This window comes from Megalobrama amblycephala, linkage group LG1, assembly GCF_018812025.1.
Source record: "Megalobrama amblycephala isolate DHTTF-2021 linkage group LG1, ASM1881202v1, whole genome shotgun sequence".
NCBI classification, from domain to species: domain Eukaryota; kingdom Metazoa; phylum Chordata; class Actinopteri; order Cypriniformes; family Xenocyprididae; genus Megalobrama; species Megalobrama amblycephala.
The window spans coordinates 47,392,993-47,414,187 of NC_063044.1; the positions used below are offsets into that span (position 1 = coordinate 47,392,993).

General features: G+C 37.7%; 2 protein-coding genes across 3 annotated transcripts; one reads left to right on the forward strand and one right to left on the reverse strand.

Moving 5' to 3' along the window:
* The first annotated feature begins 681 nt into the window (after positions 1-681).
* aldoaa (aldolase a, fructose-bisphosphate, a) lies at positions 682-6,854 on the forward strand. 2 transcript variants are annotated; one of them, XM_048197105.1, is made up of 7 exons: positions 682-822; positions 2,572-2,690; positions 2,773-3,039; positions 3,977-4,137; positions 5,419-5,677; positions 5,822-6,021; positions 6,351-6,854. In XM_048197105.1, exons 2-7 carry the CDS (start codon positions 2,579-2,581, stop codon positions 6,444-6,446), a joined length of 1,095 nt encoding a protein of 364 aa, XP_048053062.1. In that variant the 5' UTR covers positions 682-822; positions 2,572-2,578; the 3' UTR covers positions 6,447-6,854. The 2 variants fall into 2 exon arrangements, with proteins under 2 accessions (XP_048053062.1, XP_048053069.1); XM_048197112.1 differs by lacking the exon at positions 682-822 and adding an exon at positions 2,000-2,150.
* Positions 6,855-12,437: 5,583 nt separating this feature from the next.
* On the reverse strand, positions 12,438-12,993 carry LOC125272403 (voltage-dependent T-type calcium channel subunit alpha-1H-like). The gene is made up of 2 exons (XM_048197215.1): positions 12,877-12,993; positions 12,438-12,777 (listed from the first exon to the last, which is right to left on the reverse strand). Exons 1-2 carry the CDS (start codon positions 12,934-12,936, stop codon positions 12,445-12,447), a joined length of 393 nt encoding a protein of 130 aa, XP_048053172.1. The 5' UTR covers positions 12,937-12,993; the 3' UTR covers positions 12,438-12,444.
* Between the last annotated feature and the right edge of the window lie 8,202 nt (positions 12,994-21,195).

The following is a 21,195-nucleotide window of genomic DNA, read 5'->3' on the forward strand; positions in this document are numbered from 1 at the left end:
ATTCATTTTTACATTCATTGTTGGACTGTCTTAGATTTTCTGGTTGCTTTGTTTATTTTACTGTATAAAACATGCATTTGCAAAAAATTATTTGTTTTGAGGTTCTACACTTTTCTATAAAGGTTTTCTATTTTCTCTGTACCTTCATAAATTGGTCAGACATGTAGCTCTTGCTGATTATAGGGATTATGTAGAGAAGACATTTAAAAGATGAAAGGTCATGACAGAAGGATCTCATGACAGTAGATCCCTTTTCTGATGACAGTTATCTCGTGGACTGAGGAGGTTTATAAGGAGTGCATGGAGTTATATTAAAGAGCATCATGCAGAAGATTAACTCAGATTATTGCAGTAATTTATAGACCACCACTATTTAGTAGGGATTGTATTATACAGTAGTCAACATTTGAAGTGGATCAAAAAAGTTCATCAAAGCTGTCCTAAGAACTAAGTTGTCCTAAGAAGAAGGTTTTAGTACAACTTTGATGAAAGGTTTTGATCCACTTAAAATGTTGACTACTATACTATAATTAATGCACCTAGCAACAACATTAATAATCATGTGCCATGTCCGTGCCACTCACTGCCTTTCTCTTTAACCTTTCTTTGCTGCATGCCAATGTACATGAATGTCACATCGCCCTTCTCCGGTTGCATCGTGGGTTTGCCTGCTGCTAAGATTAGCCAAACCCACGGAATGTCAAAGGTCATGCCGTCTGAATAAATACAGGTCATCTGGCACCAGACGGGTGTCACAGACTATCCAGACCTCCTCTGCCTCCATTTGGGAAGTATCTCTTGCTCACTTCATCCAGTTACACGGTAAAACGGGCATTCTACTTTATTTTATTCTGTAGTACAAAGTGTGAATTACTTCAAAAATAAGACTATATTATTATATTATATTATTATATTTGCTTTTATTTAAATGCACGCTACTGTCGGATGCTTTTTTGTTGCTTTTATCAAAATGATAATGATTGTTTTTAATATTAAAATGTTTTAAATAATAATGATCATTGTTGTTGTACATTTATTATTAACAATTGTCTTTCAAAATATATAACTATTCCATTAGTAAAATAATTAATCAATCTTAATTCATGTTTAAATACACAAAACACTGAGAAACTGTGTTATTTTAGCCTTAATCAATTATATTTGCCATCTTTTTTGACTGTGCTTGGAATTAAACATCACAAAGAGCCGTTTCAGACCCTCTTTCACAAATCAAAACATCTTCTATAGTGCTGGATTTCAGCCATTAAATGATTGTCTATATTTAATTTGGCCTTTGGTTGAATGCAACATGAGAGGTTTGTTACTGGAATGTCAAGAGCCTCTTGTGAAGCTGTTCTTCAATGTCCAGTAGACAACGATGCAATATACCCCCCCGGTTTCACAGACAAAGCTTAAACTAGTCCCAGACTAAAATGCATGTTTGAGCTGCTTTAACTGAACGCAACTTGCACTAACATATCTTAAAATATGTCAGTGCCATTGTTTTGTCTCAAGATGAACACCAGTAATGTTTTTTTCTAGGGTACATTTATAAAAGCTACTTAAATACCCTAATTGAACTAAGGCCTAATCCTAGTTTAGTCTAAGCCCTGTCTGTGAAACCGGGCCTTAATGTTACATATCAGGATTAATTTAAATTCCTATATTTAAACATACCAATTTAAATTCATTTTATTTAAAAAAAAGGAAAAAAAAAAAGAAAGCGCATTAGTTATGCATAGCCTATTAAATATACTCCTAAAATACACTGCGCACGTATGCCAAGGTCATACATTCGCGTCCATCCATGAAGCACTTCAAAATGTCATCATTTCCAGGTCTGTTTCGGTTTCCCTGCATGTGAACTCTGTCACGTCTCACAAGAACGTGTACCCGCCTATGATTGTAATAAAAACCACTCCTGTTTTGCTGCGTCACTCTTAAACCCGCCTTTCAAAGCACAACAGCCAATCATCGTCTCCACGCCCTGTCAATCAAACCATAACTCGCGTTCTGATTGGTCAAGCTACAGTCTTGCATAATTGCTTGAAATTTCCTTCCTTTATTGCAATTCATTGCATCCGTAAAATAACGTGACAACGCTGGAAGTGTGATTCGGAAACCGTCGCTTCCTCAACCACGTTTAATTGGTAAGTTTTTACTTAATATAAAGCGCCTACATCCAAATAAAAGCGAATGTATATTTCATATATGTAGGAAGATGTCTTTCTCTAGTCGCTTTTCCGCTTTTATGCAAAGTTAACTGATACGTGAACCGCACAAGGTCATTCATGCTTGTATCCGAAGGACATGTTGCATCATGAACTAGTTAACAAGATGTAGTTTGTTGAAAGAAACATCAGTGCTTTCTGTAAGGTTTGCGATCAAGTACACACCCAAATCTGAGCCCTTGCTCAGGCTCCTTGATGTTGATTGAAACAGTCACATGATTCATTATTACATGACCATAGGTCACTGTTTTTGTGATGTGATTCATGTGTTTGTACTGATAATCTCAACCTCAGAAATCATATAAATGTGTGTATCTGTTTCCCACCCCTTTCTCCCTAGAGTCAAGATGCCTCACGCTTACCCGTTCCTCACTCCAGAGCAGAAGAAGGAGCTGAGTGATATCGCTCTGAGGATTGTGGCCGCTGGCAAAGGCATTCTTGCTGCAGATGAGTCTACAGGTACTTTGGGCTGTTGAGTTTTTGTGCGTTAGTAACCAGTTTATTTGCTCGTCTTTCATCTCATGTCGTTGATCCTGTGCAGGTAGCGTGGCGAAGCGGTTCCAGAGCATCAATGCTGAGAACACAGAGGAGAACAGGAGACTGTACCGCCAGCTGCTGTTTACCGCAGACGACCGCGTCAAGCCCTGCATCGGTGGCGTCATCCTCTTCCATGAGACCCTCTACCAGAAGACAGATGATGGCAAACTTTTCTCCCAGCTCCTTAAGGAGAGGGGCATGGTAGTTGGCATCAAAGTGGACAAGGGTGTGGTTCCCCTGGCTGGCACTAATGGAGAGACCACCACACAAGGTGAACATCCCATGATTATCTACAAAATAGATTATCAGGTTGTTAAAATTACACACATGGTATTTTATAACCTTTCGGATCCACTTAAAGGGTTAGTTCACCCAAAAATTAAAATAATGTCATTTATTACTCACCCTCATGTCGTTCCACACCCGTAAGACCTTCTTTCATCTTCAGAACACAAATTAAGATATTTTTGTTGAAATCCGATGGCTCAGTGAGGCCTGCATAGGGAGCAATGACATTTCCTCTCTCAAGATCCATAACGTACTAAAAACATATTTAAATCAGTTCATGTGAGTACAGTGGTTCAACATTAATATTATAAAGGGACGAGAATATTTTTGGTGCGCAAAAAAACAAAATAACGACTTGTTTAGTGATGGCCGATTTCAAAACACTGCTTCAGGAAGCTTCGGAGCATAATGAATCAGCGTGTTGAATCAGCTGTTCGGAGCACCAGTGTCACGTGATTTCAGCAGTTTGGTGGTTTGACACTCAATCTGAATCATGATTCGACACGCTGATTCATAACGCTCTGAATCTTCCTGAAGCAGTGTTTTGCTTCATTCTTTTTTTTGGCACACCAAAAATATTTTCATCACTTTATAATATTAATATTGACCCACTGTACTCACATGAACTGATTTAAATATGTTTTTAGTACATTAATGGATCTTGATAGAGGAAGTGTCATTGCTCCCTATGCAGGCCTCACGGAGCCATCGGATTTCAACAAAATATCTTAATTTGTGTTCTGAAGATGAACGAAGGTCTTACGGGTGTAGAATGGCATGAGGGTGAGTAATAAATGACAGAATTTTCATTTTTGGGTGAACTAACCCTTTAAATGCTGGAATTAGTCTGGAGTTGAATGGTCACTATCACTTAGTTTGCTTGGGACTCTTTAAATCCTCATTTCTCTCTACGTTCACAGGTCTGGATGGGCTGTACGAGCGTTGTGCTCAGTATAAGAAGGATGGGGCAGACTTTGCTAAATGGAGGTGTGTGCTGAAGATCACTCCCACAACTCCCTCTAGACTGGCCATCATTGAGAACGCTAATGTGCTCGCTCGTTACGCTAGCATCTGCCAGATGGTGAGACACGTACAGCCATATATACAGTGTTTTTGTTTTCTTAACAAATTAATGCTTTCATTTAGAACGGATGCATTGAAGGATTAGTTCACTTCAGAATTAAAATTTCCTGGTAATTTACTCACCCCCATGTCATCCAAAATGTTCAAGTCTTTCTTTCTTCAGTCGAAAAGAAATTAAGGTTTTTGATGAAAACATTCCAGGATTTTTCTCCTTATAGTGGACTTCAATGGCCTCCAAACAGTTGAAGGTCAAAATTACAGTTTCAGTGCAGCTTCAAAGGCTTTACATGATCCCAGATGAGGAATAAGGGTCTTATCTAGCGAAATGATTGGTCATTTTCTAAAATAAATCAAAATTTGTTTCAACCACACATGCTTGTCTTGTACTGCGACGTGCCACGCATTACGTGATCACGTTGGAAAGGTCAAGCATGACGTAGGCGGAAGTACCGATCCAGTGTCTACAAAGTGAACGGTCTTTACAACAAAAAAATATATAAATAAAAAATTTTGCCCTACCCTACTTGCACTTGCGTCGTCACACTTGACCTTTCCAATGTGATTACATAATGTGTGGCGCATCGCAGAGCTAGTGCAAGACCAGCATTTGTGGTTAAATGTATATAATTTATTTTTTTTAGAAAATGACCGATTGTTTCTCTAGATAAGACCCTTATTCCTCGTCTGGTATCATTTAAAGCCCTTTGAAGCTGCACTGAAACTGTAATTTTGACCTTCAACCTGTTGATCCCCACTGAAGTCCACTATATGGAGAAAAATCCAGGAATTTTTTCCTCAAAAACTTTCATTTCTTTTCGACTGCAGAAAGAAAGATATAAACATCTTGGATGACATGGGGGTGAGTAAATTATCAGGCCATATGAATTCTGAAGTGAACTAGATAAAAAATGACAGTAAAGACATTGTTACAAAAGATTTTAATTTCAAATAAATGCTGTTCTTTTGAACTTTATATTTATCAAAGAATCCTGAAAAAATGTATCACGGTTTCCACTATTATATTAAGCAGCACAACTGTTTTCAACATATATGATGATAAGAAATGTTTCTCCATGATTTCTAAAGAATCATGTGACACTGAAGACTGGAATATTGATGCTTAAAATTCAGCTTTGCATCACAGGAATGAATTACTTTTTAAAATATAATCAAAAGTGACTATATCTTAAAATCTTACCCACCCAAATCTTTGAACGTAAGTGTATATTAAAATAATTGTATACTTTCATTACTGACATAATGTCACTTTTCTCATCAGCATGGCATTGTGCCTATCGTGGAGCCTGAAATTCTGCCTGATGGTGAACATGACCTGAAGAGGTGCCAGTATGTGACTGAGAAGGTTCTGGCTGCTGTGTACAAGGCCCTGTCTGACCACCATGTCTACTTGGAGGGCACTCTGCTCAAACCCAACATGGTGACTGCCGGGCATTCCTGTTCCCAGAAGAACACCCCCCAGGAGATCGCCATGGCTACTGTCACAGCTCTTCGCCGTACTGTTCCTCCTGCTGTGCCTGGTTAGTAAAACAACCGCAATTACTCAGTCAATCATGACAGAGTCTTTATCTTATCAACTCTTATCATGGATTAACTTCTCGAGTCTGTAATTATTATAATTTCCTCGTTCCTGACCCATTTTGCCACACCCCTTCTTGATATAGGTATCACCTTCCTGTCTGGAGGCCAGAGTGAGGAGGAGGCCACACTCAACCTGAACGCCATGAACCAGTGTCCCCTGCATAGGCCCTGGGCCCTGACCTTCTCCTACGGTCGTGCCCTGCAGGCCTCTGCCCTCAAAGCCTGGGGTGGCAAGAAGGAGAATGGCAAGGCCTGCCAGGAGGAGTTCATAAAGAGAGCTCTTGTAAGTTTCAATAACTTGAGATCATCTACTAGTTGCTGATCTGGTATACAAAAAACAATTTCTGTAACCATTGTCTTCAATTGTGGTACAAAAAATCTGGGCATCTTTTGAAAGTGTTAACAGTAACTATTAAATGGTTTATGTATATAAATGTGTATATTAATACAAAAGCATTTATAAATTTGCTCATTTTATATATATATATTATAAATGTTTATTATTAATAATTGTGTTTTTATAAGACATGGAGTAATTTATTCAGGAGGGAGGTTAAGCATTTAATGTTTTAGATCAACTTGACTCTTATTTTCTTGTGCTTCTATCTCCAGAACAACAGCCTGGCCTGTGTTGGGAAGTATGTGTCCTCAGGAGATAAGGGTGCTGCTGCTGGAGAGTCTCTGTTTGTGGCCAACCATGCCTACTAATCACCAAGAAGCCTTTTACATTTCAATCCACATCTTGTTCCTAAAGAATCTCACGCATCTGTGCTCTGAACTCCATTATTTGACCCATTCCCTTTTTCTTTCTAGTGTTGTTTACTTCCATGTATGAAACAAAACTATGAAACTAAGAGATGAAACCTAAAAGAGTAATAATTGTAATTTAATAACTTGATGTCCAGATGTTTTTTGCCCTAATCTCCTCCCTCTTCCTTCTTTTAATAATGAAATGTTGAACTCTATAGAGAAACATTGCTCTTATACTTGTAGTACTTATATTAACTGTATTTGACTTGCACAAGGCACACATACCTTTCAGGGGTATATTATTATTGTTATTGTTTAATATGATACACACTGGGGGGAAAACAATAAAGTATCTTTCACAGCTAACCTCATTTGTTTGTTTTCATGGTGTTATTCAGACAATACTTCTTTGTGAGGTTGTGTGAGTATACTGTTCTCTTCATATGTTTTGCTTTCTAAGCGTGAAATATGAATAAACAGCAAGCCAAACTCTGTTCAAGAGCCAGGATATAAGCGCTCCTTTAACCCTTGTGTAATGTTCAAATTCACTACCCTTTGGTTACGTTCGGGATCAAAGCGTCTACTAAATTAAACTGCTGTAGAAATGTATCAGATATCAGATTTTTGCATAAATCTGTTAATCAACCTCAGTCCTGATCAAAACTACTAAATGTTTAAAGAGTTTTACTCTTTTATTGCCAAGTTTATAAATTATGTCACTGATGTGGGGGGAAAAAAACACACAAAATGACTTATTTTCAATATTAAAAGTGATTGTGGGCTTGATATTTTTTTACCTTTTATCACAGTCATGTGAAAGATTAGTAACAACATTGGCTTTGATGCATTGTTAGTTTTTGTGCAGCATCAGATTTTAATTTTTCTCCCTCATTTACTGTTCGTGGCTGTCTTTGCCCCATTGACTTCCATTATAATGACATTTTTTGATTGCAAAGTCATGACATGGTATGCTCATACAACTTAATTAGTCATGTACTGTTATTCACTATAGTTATGTAATTATGTTGTCTGTCATATATATATTACTTTTTATTTTTACTCGCTATATTGATAAATCTACACAATTTTTCATATCAACAGAAAATTTACCGGGATAACCTGGCTTCTCTCGAGGCTTTCCTGTTCAGAGCAGTCATAGTTAATGATATGCTACAGCCTGCCGGCACGTTGTTGTGATTGGTTACAAGGTAGCCTGTGACGTCACAAACACCCGCGGGTTTTTGGTTTACTGCAGTTTCAAACATAAAATACCCAGCAATGGTGCTGACTTATGAATTTGCACATGGTTTGTCTTAAAGCATAGTAAAAACTAGGGGTGGGACAGAATATCGATATGGCGATATATCGTCATCCTTCTCTGTGCGATACGAGAATCGTATCGCTGCGGCAAATATCGATATTTTAATTTTAAAAAAAATAAAGCGCTATATATAGATGTCTTTGCTCAAAGCGTCCTACTTCAAGGCGGCGCTCGACACATGAATGAGGGAAACGTGAACTTAAGTTAACTAGCCTAAGAAAAAGAGGTTATTAACAGGATGGCGGACAGCAGTGTGAGTAAAATAGATGCCCCAGCCACGTTTAAGTTCAAAGTCTTGACGCACTTTTATACCATTGATGTGACAGTCGTAGACATCTTTGACGTTCTTCACCGAGCGCTTAGATATACACGGGAGCATTTGAAAGCATATATTAGGGATCCTCTGATAGACGCCTGCTTTCGAACGCTCCCGTGTATATCTAAGTGCTTGAAGAACGTCTAAGGGTCTGTTTGCACCTGGTGACTTCATGCATTTTCTCTGATCGGATAGCTATCCGATCGTGAAAAAAGACCAGGTCTAAATGCCTAAATGCCTAAATACGCATTTGAGACGGATTTAAATCCGATCGCTCAAACCACTTCAGGAGATGGTCTGGGACGCATTCCAGTCAAAACTGTCTATGCTCAGTCTAAATGCATCTGGTTGTTGAAACTACATATGTAAATTTTACCTCTCCCAAAAATACTAAAACTGAAACATGTGAGAGTCAGATATGACAACATCACACATCGCCGCAGATCTCTTCAGCAAGCTGACGCGCAAACGGCCGCATATGAAAGTGAAAGTAAGTCGCAGACGCATAACTCACAATTATCTTCATTAAAAGTAATGAGACCTTATACCAGTGCTGTTGCCGCTCTCTCCTATTGCAGTCTTTGATTTTGAAATTAACTGATGGTCAATAAAATGCACCTCATATTTCTTGCTTTCGGTGACGTGATCTCTATTAAATGTACATATAAGATCGGATTTATCCGTTAACCTGCACTTAACCTTTTCACGTGCATTTTGTTTTCATATTAAGACCAATATCGCGATGTATCATTATAGGATTGTCTAGCGATATATCGATTATCGCAGAATCGCTGACTCGCGATATTATCGTTATCGTGAGCCATTTATCGTGATCGTATCGTATCGTGAGGTACCCTCCGATTCCCACCCCTAGTAAAAACACTACATAGACATATGAACAACATTAAAAACTTGATTTTCACCACAGGGGGTCTTTAAATTGTAGTCTGTTGATTACAAATTACATGATGAAAATTGTAGTTAGTGACGATTACTAATTTTAGGAAATGTATTCTGACTTTGATTACTTTTAGATTACTTTTGACCTGACTTGTTTTTCACTTAGATTTAAATATGATTATTGTTTTAAACAAAAAAAATTAACAGAAAATATTTGTCATTCTTTGTTGTCAACATGATTGGATTTTTTAAAGGAAATTGTAAGAGTAAAAAGAATCAGGGAGAGCCATTCAGAGAGCCATTGTGTGAATAATATGTAATCATGTAATCCATAAAAATTAACTAATCTGATTATGAGTATTTTAAAATGTAATATAATCTAATTACAAGTCTACGCATTCCAGATTAGGCTACATGTAATACCCCAGCACTGATAGTAAATTACTTGCAGACGAAACACAATAAATGTGTCATCATGTTATCTTGCTGTCGGATACGGAAGCCCTAAACGGCCATGGATTATTATTATTTATTTTTTTTTCTATCTTGTTTTCTCGTGATCTCGAGATAATAAAAGTTGTTTTGTCGTGATCACGACTTAATCTCTGCTCTAAATTACATAAATGTGCCAACAGGTGGCAGTATATTACCAAATATAACTGGTGATGCGCTGTAAACATCCATTTTACTGTATTAGTTCATATTGGCTCAGATTGTACGAGTTTCAGACAGAGATAGTTTCGTGACCGCTTTATTTTGTGCAGTATTGTGTGCCTTAAGCGATTAACTTAACTGTTAAATGACTGATTATACTTATTTTGCTTGAAAGTGTATTATCGTTCTGACTAGTTGCATGACTCGCCACAGTTTCATGACCGCAATAGTTCAGTGTGATACTAAACTTATTGCTTATTAAAACTAATTTTGATGTCACTGTATATTATTCTGTTTGAACCTTATTGTGTATCTTTAAGAGACGATTTTAATCGCCGTTTCAGTGTTCGTTTACCTAAATATGTCACTTAATGTATATTGATAAGAAATATGATTTATAGCCTATGTCATTTAATTCAGTGATAGTGTGTAACCTATTGTATTTTCTACATTTCTTTGTAGGAAACAGCACACATACACATAAACACGCTTTTCAAACAGTATCCCAAGATTGTTTTAGCCTATATCAACTGGATTAAAGTTTATTTGTTTTGTTTTTTTGGAAATCTGGAGTATTGCACCTCTTTTTAATGGAAGATAGGAGGAAGAATATAATTAAACACATTATGTAATATATATATATATATATATATATATATATATATATATATATATATATATATATATATATTTTTTTTTTTTTTTTTTTTTTATGAGTACGGGAAATAAAGTTGGTTTAATCTAAAAGGTTTTAGAATTACAGAATAATCTAGCATCTTTCTGAAGGCACTCTGCCTGCGCTTATGTTAATTACACAAACAATATGTTAAGTGTATTAAACAGTGATTGATTAGCCTATATGTATTTATTTATTGTAAACTTTATTATTAAATGAAGTAAACATTTAGCTGAAATATCCGCAAGATATAGACCTTATGTAGCCCCGCCCCTTTTCAGCGTTGCGCTCGTTGTCTTTTGACTTCCGGTTTGTATTTCCACAGCGATATTACGTTTATGAATGAACTGCTCGTTTTAAAATCTTCCCGATCTACTGACATTTGTTAAGACATCTGCTTTAAACATAACAATGCTCATGATAACTTTCATTGACTCTACAACAAGTAAATCCACTCAACCAAATTGAAATTTAAACGGTTAGATTCATTGTAACTAAGTTCTAAATGTGCTTTTCTGTTAAATTTGTAGTTTAGACCATAATTAAACACAGGAATAAACTGTATGTGGGATTTGAAACTCCATCATCCAGAGCAGTATGAAACTCCCTGTAGCCTATCTTTGTAGTTTATTTGTTTTTTAACTGCTAAATGATCCTGAGATATTTTTTTTTATGAGTGTTGCCTTAGTAGCAGTTTATAGCATTAGGAGCTCTGAATGTTTTTGGGGGGATTCCTTTTGCATTCTTCAGGGACAGGTGTGAATGGTCTTGAACATGAACCTGTAAGTGCTCTGGGGGGATGCATGTGTTCCTTTAGTATGATAAGTAGAGAGCATAATAGGCCAGCCAGACAGTATTGTTTGGATGTAGTAGTGGAATTTTGATTAGCATTTGCATTGAAATTATAATACTTTGATGGAAAATACTTAGATCTCTACCCTCGACACATGGTCTAGCACCCTGTCTATTCTTTCAGTTTATCTACTACAATATAAGACCCATATATGTATTATTCACTTATTTATTTTCTTACTTTTTCCATTTCAGAATGCCAAGATGTCATCGGACCACGACCCACTGGATGTATGCAAATACATGATTGCACATTTCATAGTAAAGACGAAGAGAGGATGCTGCAGACACTACAATAATGGATACACAAACACTGTGTAGCAAGTGCAATGTTCGCATGTGCTTCTCGGATGAAAAGAACTGTCTTAGGGTCTATAACTGCAAAACACAGGCTTCATTCAAACCACATTGAAAGTGATAGAAGAAAAAGTTTCATAAATACATTTTTTCAATATTTTTATTAATAAATGCTTATTCAAAAAAAAATATGATTGTTGTGTGATTATTACTCATGATATATACTGTTATGGGGCTAAGTAAGCAATCAACCCTGCAAATTAATGCTTAAATGCTCTGTATATCTGTTCAGACAAAGTGAGCACAAATACAGAAATTCTGCTTCTAACAAGGCCCAACGTTGCAGTATTACAACCTTTCCCTAAAAACTTACTAAAAAGTAAAAAATCTTTAAATTCTACATGAGGGGCCTCCTAAAACAATATCTGAGAGGTCAAAAAAATGTTTGCTCTTTTTTCTTCTATATTTGGGTTTTACAGGGTTAAACATTCCGAAGTTTGATATTTTCTGATAATGTCTGTTGTCAATAACAACGAAGCTGCATAACAAACCGTGACTCACTGGCGCCATCTTGTGTCCGCTTAGAGACTGTATTGAAAATGACTACTCGTGTTGCCAGGACGACTGTTTTGTACATTGTAATGGATTATAAAGTAACAAGCTGGATGTACATTATCCCTTACATCATAGGACCTTCATTTCAAATAAAACAGATTATAGAAAGAAATTATTGTTTTGTCTATATAATACAACTAGGATAAAAAATGGGATTTGATTTTGAGAAAAAAAAATTAATGACTCGAGACTTGACTCGGACTCGTGACAAAAGACTCCAGACTTGACTCAGACTCCAGTGATAAAGACTTCAGACTTGACTCGGACTCCAGATAAAAGACTCATGAACATCTCTGTCATAAATACATGTTTATTCATGAGTAATTCAGGCAAACCAGGGCATGTATACCTGTCTGGGTGAATTTGGGGGTGGTCCAACATAAGTTGCCCTGCCTTCAGACTCTGAAGAACTCCCTGCTGAGACGTTGCTGAGACGGCGAGCCATTTTCATCTCCATCTCAATCTCAGCGTCCATTTCTGCATCATCTTTAGCGTTCTTATTGCTCTGCTCCAGGTGTTTCATCAATACAGCCACCACCACGTTAACCATCACAAACTGAGCCATCAGCACAAAGGTGACGAAGTAGATGGGGGAGACCAGAGGCAGATAGGAGACGCAGTTCTTATCTTCTGCTTGATCGCACTCTCGCAGAGTGTCCTGAACATATGCAACATGTTAATGACTAAACCTGCACCTGTGAAACTCTCTCAATGCAGTTACAGAAGAACAATGAAAACCTCTTCTGTGTTATAGTACCTTCATTATGCCATTCCAGTTGTCCCCCGTCCATACTCTGAATAACGTTAAAAAGGCCATTCCAAAGTTCTCAAACGTAGCATGTCGACTTAATCCTTCACATGGGTTTTCGTCAGTGCATTCATAGATGAAAATATTGGTAAATATCCGAATCATGATTCGATACACTGATTCATTTATGGTCTGATGCTTCCTGAAGCAGTGTTTTGAAATCGGCCATCACTAAATAAGTCATTATTTTGTTTTTTTGGCACACCAAAAATATTCTTGTCGCTTTATAATATTAACATTGAACCACTGTACTCACATGAACTGGTTTAAATATGTTTTTAGTAACTTTATGGATCTTGAGAGAGGAAGTGTCATTGCTCCCTATGCAGGCCTCACTGAGTCATCAGATTTCAACAAAAATATCTTAATTTGTGTTCCTAAGATGAATGAAAGTCTTACGGGTGTGGAACGACATGAGGGTGAATAATTACTGACAGAAATTTTCATTTTTGGGTGAACTAACCCTTAACGACAGCTTTCTGAATAATCTTTGACCAGAATCATTTTAAAATTAGGTGCCTTTTTACTGAGAAATTGTTTAATAACCAGCCAGATAAGTCATGAATAACCCATAAAAAATTATCACATTTATAGCTGCTGACGATGCTGTAAGATGATTTTATACTTAGCAAAAAAGAAAAAAAAAAAGAGCAAGAAATGTCTTCCCACTTTCAACTGCTGAAAGCAAATTTCTTAAAATGGGTAAATATTTGTATGAACACAAAAAGATTAAACAACTGAGACATAAACTGGATACATTTGACGAACACTAATGGAACGGGTCCCTGATCAAAAGGGTCAATATAGCACTCAGTATCTGGTGTGGTCACCACTTGCTTTAAGTTCTGCATCTCATCTTCATGGATTGCACCAGATTTGCCAGTTCTTGCTGTGACGTGTTACTCCACTCTTTCACCAAGGCACTTGCAATTTCTCGAACATGTCTGAGGAGACACGATGGTTACATGTTGGCACTGCAATGACGATCGGCTGTCCTTCCTGTCTCTCTGTAGAGATGTAGGCGTCTTACATTACGGACATTGCAGTTTATTGCTCTGGACACATCTGCAGTCCTCATGCCTCCCTGCAGCAGGTCTATGGCATGTTCACACCTGTAGGTGGTCAGGGACCCTGGGCATCTTTCTTCTGGTGTTCTTCAGAGTCAGTAGAAAGGTCTCTTTAATGTGCTAAGTTATTGTAAAGATTATGTTAATAGTCGACTGCCTGTAAACTGTTGTGTATTACTGACTGTTCCACAGGTGCATGTGCAATAATTGTTTGTTTCATTGATCAACCATGAAAAATATAGTTTAAGGGATGTTTCTTTTTTACTGACTTTATTAGCTTATCATAATTTGCCGATGTCTGGAAAAGAGCAGTGTAAAACTTTCTTAAAAAAAACATCCTTTTGTTTTCCAAAAAGAAAAATCATACTGATTTGGATCAAGTCCATAATATCTGATTGAATACCAATAAAGTGTGGTCTATATTTTTATCAGAATTATTTTGATAAACATGACACAATATAACATTAAGATTACATGAAAACTGTTATATAAAAACAGATTTGTTAGCATTGGCAAAACCGAAGGTGCCAGAATAACACACGAAACACACACGATCGTCGTCATCGGTGAATTCGGCCAATTGTAAAACACCTTTGTCATCATCTGACCCCATGCTGCTGCTCTGAAGAAGCTGCACTGACTGCACCAGATGGCTGCTCTCAAATTGCTCTTGCGGTACTTTGATGGCATACATCACAGTGACGTGGTGTCGGCACTGTCTCAAGATTTTTAAAGGAACTCAATGGTGAAGTCAAACACACCTTATGAAAGGCAGCAGACAGGGCATATTTGTTTCAACTGGGCACATGTAAAACATTATGAACTTACTGACATATCCCTTGGTTCCCTGAATGATCTATGATGCTTTGGGGAAACACCTTTCTCCAAAAAATACTCAAGCCTCATTGGAATAACGACATTGCACCGCGATGTCCAAAGGCGTTCAAGTGTACAAATTAGGGGTGGGAACACTCCCTATATAATGTGGAGCTGAGTGACATGTCCTCAGAATCTTTCAACAGGACAAGCAGTTCACGAAAAACCCTGAGCATAAGTGACACGGCATGATCCCAATGTCTCGTTCCCTCATCTCAAGGAATTAAGGTTATGTCAGTAACCGGAGACTTTCCCTTTCAATATTGGTCTTTCAACGTTGCATCATCGATTACACAATGGGGAACATAATCCAATCACATTATTTAAAATGAAGGTCTTGTTTCTCAACGAATGGACGTTTATCATCGCCAGCCTGATCGCTGATCTCATATCGTCCACTGAGGCGTCGTCAGACTGCTGCGGGCCAAACGGTACAGGGCGAAGATTCTGCAGATGAACTCCAATGGAGATGCAAGGTACACCGAAGACAAGGTGCCACGGACCCGGAGGGGTTACATAGGTGCCATATCAGCAGCCATATCACCCTGTAGCCCAAGACTGGTTGCCCACTGAAGCTAAGCAGGGCTGAGCCTGGTTAGTACCTGGATGGGAGACCTCCTGGGAAAACTAGGTTGCTGCTGGAAGAGGTGTTAGTGAGGCCTGCAGGGGGTCTTTTTGGTGGGGCCCGGAGAGTGGCCTGTCACGCTTCTTTATAACATGACAGAAGCTGAAGCATTTCGTGCCTAAAACAAGGCAAATTGTGACTCGAAGGCAGGGGGCTGCTTCTACTATGAGAGTGAGGAAGAGTTGGAGGAGGAGCTCTGATACTGATGCACTTTGTGAATATAAACATACAGGGAGTGCAGAATTATTAGGCAAGTTGATTTTCTGATCATATTTTTTTCCCAAGCACATTTTACCAATTCCAATCCACATCAATCTTAATAACTACTATTAATATTGTTTTTAATCATTTATAAGTGATATATAATTGTTCATGAAGGCTGGAAATGAAAAATGCCTTATATTCAGGTGTGCAGAATTATTAGGCAAGTTTTCTTTTACAGGCAAAATGAGCCAAAAAAGAGATTTAACTCAGACTGAAAAGTCAAAAATTATTAAATACTCATGAGAAGGACGCAATACTAATGCAATACTAGAAATTGCAAAGTTAAAGCATGACCAAGGGACAGCAAAATGCTCATTGGGTCAGCGGGGTCAGACAAAAACAGGTGGAAAAGAAAAGACACATGTTAACTGCAAAATAATTAAGAATTAAGGTGAAGAATTAAGTGTGAAACCATCAGGAACCCTTTAGTCTCCAGCGCCACCATTTTCCAGAGCTGCAACCTACCTGGAGTCTCCAGAAGTGCAAGGTGTTAGGATCTCAGAGACTTAGGTTAGCTAAAGAATCCTAAAAAATGACCTGCACTTGATAAGAATCACAAGCTGAAGTGTTATAAAATACATGAAGACTGGGTTTTAATAGGGCTTATAGACAGACAGCTTGAGAATGACTCCTGATGGACCAGCACCACATCCTCTTGTACCACTGTTTGAAGAATTTATCCAGAATCTGGCAGTAAGGTGTTTGAGTTCACTTTTAGTCCATCTCTTATCCTGAAATGTCTGTCTTGCAGAGATGGACTAAAAATGATCTTCCAAAACTTACTGCCAGATTCTGGAAGATAAATTCTTCAAACAGTGGTACAAGAGGATGTGGTGCTGGTCCTTCAGGAGTCACTCTCAAGCTGTCTGTTTATAAGGCCTATAAAAACCCAGTCTTCATGTATTTTATAACACTTCAGCTTGTGATTCTTATCAAGTGCGGGTCATTTTTTAGGATTCTTTAGCTAACCTAAGTCTCTGAGATCCTGAGACCTTGCACTTCTGGAGACTCCAGGTAGGTTGCAGTTCTGGAAAATGGTGGCGCTGGAGACTAAAGGGTTCCTGATGGTTTCACACATAATTCTTAATTATTTTGCAGTTAACATGTGTCTTTTCTTTTCCACCTGTTTTTGTCTGACCCCGCTGACCCAATGAGCATTTTGCTGTCCCTTGGTCATGCTTTAACTTTGCAATTTCTAGTATTGCATTAGTATTGCGTCCTTCTCATGAGTATTTAATAATTTTTGACTTTTCAGTCTGAGTTAAATCTCTTTTTTGGCTCATTTTGCCTGTAAAAGAAAACTTGCCTAATAATTCTGCACACCTGAATATAAGGCATTTTTCATTTCCAGCCTTCATGAACAATTATATATCACTTATAAATGATTAAAAACAATATTAATAGTAGTTATTAAGATTGATGTGGATTGGAATTGGTAAAATGTGCTTGGGAAAAAAATATGATCAGAAAATCAACTTGCCTAATAATTCTGCACTCCCTGTATACTGTGACTTAATGCGCTGCACAGCGGAACAGCCAGAACACAAAGGCCACAGACAGACACAAGAGCGGACAGTCTTGCTGTTGCCGTCATGAGTGGATGAGAGCAAAGCGGTGGCAGTGCCGGACTGCCATTGCAAAGGTATACAGGCATGTGATGGGCTACAGGAATTCAGCCAGAGCTGAAGCGGCCGCATGTGAAGCAGGCCCAGGCGACACATTATTGAGGCTACTGCCATCAGTCAAAGTGCTCTCTGAAAGCTATTTAATGGAAGGGACTTTCCTTTCTTGAACATCACAAGCGAGTTCATGACAGCCTGCAAGCGCTTCAGTAAGGTGGGCTTGCATAGTAGAAGAGTCGAGACCCATGAATGGGATGTGTTGAGTGGGCTGGCGTTTGCTTCTTTTCTGAAAGTTGGTCATAAGCCCCAAGTACTAAAGGTGGTTGACTGGCATAAATTTGTTGCTATTCATTGGCCGTCATGAGTGGATGAGAGCAAAGCGTCGGCAGCACACTACACTCTATTACTGAAAACAGCAGAGTTTGATGCTCATGTCATCTCAGTGAGGACAGGTAGAGCCCTCAATGGCAGCTTCCGCATGGGCACGGCACAGGCAGATCTCAGAACTCATTTCTATCCAGAGATTGATGTGTTCCTTGCAGATAGAGCAAAGCTTTATATCCATCTTCGGTTCACCGCAATGCTCAAAGGGGATTGGCGAAGTGTAATCCGCTTTTTGGTGATGAATAAATGGCAAAAAGAAGCTTGCGTCTTGCAGTTGAAGGAGAAAGATTCTGAGGACATGTTACTCAGCACTGTGTTATATAGTGAGCGTTCCCACCCCTAACTTGCAAGCTTGAATGCTATTGGACATTGTGATGCAATGTTGTTATTCCAGTGATGCTTCAGTATTTCTGGGTGTTTCCCCATAGCGCCATAGATGACGCAATGTCGAGAGACAGATATTGAAAGGGAAATTTGCAGTCTGCAAAATGTTACTTACTTCCATCTTATTTACTTTTACTTCTAAAAGTTACTTTGGAATGAAAAAGAAATATATATTTTTCCCCAGATGGTGTAGTTACTACATTTACCAGCAGGGGCTAACAGAAACATGCTAACCAGCCAAACCTGGCTTGACACCTTGGTAAATGATTGAACTTTACTTTTGCATCCCATGATATTAAAAATACCGAGCCTATGGCTGGGAACCTGACATTGTTAAGTCTGCATACAGTTGAAACCTGAGAGTTTGTCTGCAGTCCCTGCGTTACTGTGATCATGATATTGCTTATGCCACAATCTTGGTAGAGGTTCAAACTACAGTTAACTATTAAAGGCTGCTGGGTCTGAACTGGCTCTGCATTTGTTGAATTTTTTTTTTAATAAAATAGAACTGTCCATATAAATTTAAAAAACAAATTACACATCTTCCTTTTGCTATAAAATGTTTATATGTAGATCACAGAGAATATCCCTCAGGTTAGTTGTGGTCATTACACAATAAAAGGTAATACAAAGTAGAAATACAATTCTATAGCTTTTCAATCACTTCTGCTTTATCAACCAAGTCATATAAAATCAAAAAATCAAACTTATTGCAGACAGTTTGTGTGAATAAAGAAGTCCTAGTTGCAATAACAGAAGAGAAATGACTGTCATCATGAAAGCTTGAGGAAAATGCTTTGATTATTTATTGAAGGGTAAAGGACATTAGGCTGCTTGATGGCAAAAGCTCAAGTAAAAAAAAAAAAAGCTAACAATGTCCACATGCCCAAAGTGATTAAAACACTTTAAGCAATTATATAGTACTCCATCCGTACAGATCTATCATTTATTCAATAGCAATTAAAAAAACTCTCATCAAACCCTCTTGCAAAAAATCTTGATCTAATACCGTAAGATGCATGAAACACTGCACACATTAGTCTCAAAGCCCAATATTAAACTGATGTCAGAATATGTTGTCAGAGTACATACTTTTATCAATCGTAATCATCAATGATTTTTCTAAACCTCTTGCACTCATCAACATAAGACTATAATAAAATATTGCATTAGACAACAAGTGGGTTTACTCAGTTCTACAAAGAGGAATACCTTGTAATTACATCTCAGTGCAATTAGATAAGTCTACAAATGGAAAATATCTGAAAATCGAAATATCAAAAACTTCAAAAAACACCCAGATGTTTATATTTCTAAACCTCTCATTAACATGCAACTGATTTTCCTTCTCCATCTTTTGATGAGATTCAGAAATGAAGGAAAATAGTAAATTAGCACAGCACAAAAGCTGCATCAACTATTTTAAATCTTAGGTGATACATTGATGACATTGGATATGTGAGTTATATCATTTAAAGAGCAGGATCTGCAGGTGTCATTTACCTGTGAACCTCAAACAGCATGGCTTAGTTTAACTATACATAAATCACATTAATCCCCTCTAAAAAATCAAAACATATCTTTGTGTACCTTTCATTAAACAATTGCCTCATCGTTGCACAAGGGCACAAACCCAGAGGTGCCATTTCAGAGCAGAACAGATCAAAAAATAGATCAGACGTGTACCCTAGTCTTCAGCTTTGATAAAGTTTGAACATCAGGAGAAACAAAACAAGGTCACATTTACATTTGAATTACTCTGTCTTTCACATGCAACTTGTGCCACAGCCAAGGGCAACAAAATGTTAAAATAGGATGTTGTGGTTAAATTAATTTATAATGTAGAGTGTAGCAGAAATTGTAATATACATTTAGAGATGAACCTGAGTATGGTAAAGGGTTGTGTATGTGAGATGCACGTTACTGGCTATAGACTAGAATTGATCCCACAGCTATTCGATAAAAAAAAAAAAAAAAAAAAAAAAAACTTGTCATTCACAAGAAGCATAGGCGTAATTTGCGGGTGGGACATGTCCCCACCACTTTTTTGAAAGGGTCGATATTGTCCCCACCACTTTTTGAAACATCTCGCGGCATCTCGCGGATATCTAATACAAAAGAAACACCTCTAGTTGATTATCAATTTCTGTTAATAATAGGCGATCTGGCGCTGGGATGTGTTGTTTTTGTAATCATGTTGAGTGCTCGTTGTCGCTGTTAACAGAGGCGCAACAGTGTTCTCTTGGCGCTCGTGCACGCTGCGCAGTGTTCACACGGACGAGCGCTTCAATCTATCATTTAACTGTTGCAGAGACTCTCTATTCGTTACGTTGAATCACAAAACAAAATACAAATAAACGTGTCCCTGCTCGGTCCGTGTATGGTCCGTGTACGTTTTGATAGTTTGTTTTCCAATTTGAAATGAAATACGCAGAAACGAGAAAACGGTCGTTTCCCGTTTTTTCGTTTGTTAAAAAAAAAACGGAAAAACGAGATTTTGACTCGATTTTCGTTTTTTCGGGTCACGGATAGAAAATGGAAACACGACTTCAAAACTCGTTTTCCACATGTGGGCGGTCATTACACGCCCCTTTCAGCCGATTGGTCAATCAAATTCTGAGCCAGTGACGTCATCTTCAGTTCGTTCAACAAAATAACAGTCCTCTGCTGCTATATCAGCAGATGTCATAAATCGGCTTCCTTCTGTGCAACCTAACGCGTATTTCACAGAAATATTTATTTCAGAAATGTTAATCAGCACACAGACTGTTGTAATGCTGTTTGTAGTTTAATATGCATAGTGAAACTGCCCACACAGAGGAGCGGATGAAAAGCACAGATTTAAAAAAAAAAAAAAAAAAAAAACTACAGTTTTTATTTTATTCTATTTTGAATAAATATAATAAATCACAATAAATAAGTAGTGTAAGCAATTTTGAAAAACGAACAATAGCTTATCTCTCTTTATTTATTTATTTTATATAGCCTAACATTGCCTGCTAAATATAGGCTAATGTTAATAACCCTTTTGGTTAAAAGATTGAGG

Bases quoted from the DNA above. Each gene is read 5' to 3' on its own strand.
- aldoaa (XM_048197105.1), top strand. From the start codon at position 2,579: ATGCCTCACGCTTACCCGTTCCTCACTCCAGAGCAGAAGAAGGAGCTG. The intron at 2,691-2,772 runs GTACTTTGGGCT...GATCCTGTGCAG, and splicing joins TGCTGCAGATGAGTCTACAG to GTAGCGTGGCGAAGCGGTTC. The intron at 6,022-6,350 runs GTAAGTTTCAAT...TTCTATCTCCAG, and splicing joins AGTTCATAAAGAGAGCTCTT to AACAACAGCCTGGCCTGTGT.
- LOC125272403 (XM_048197215.1), bottom strand. From the start codon at position 12,936: ATGGCCTTTTTAACGTTATTCAGAGTATGGACGGGGGACAACTGGAAT. The intron at 12,778-12,876 runs GTACTATAACAC...GCATATGTTCAG, and splicing joins ACTGGAATGGCATAATGAAG to GACACTCTGCGAGAGTGCGA.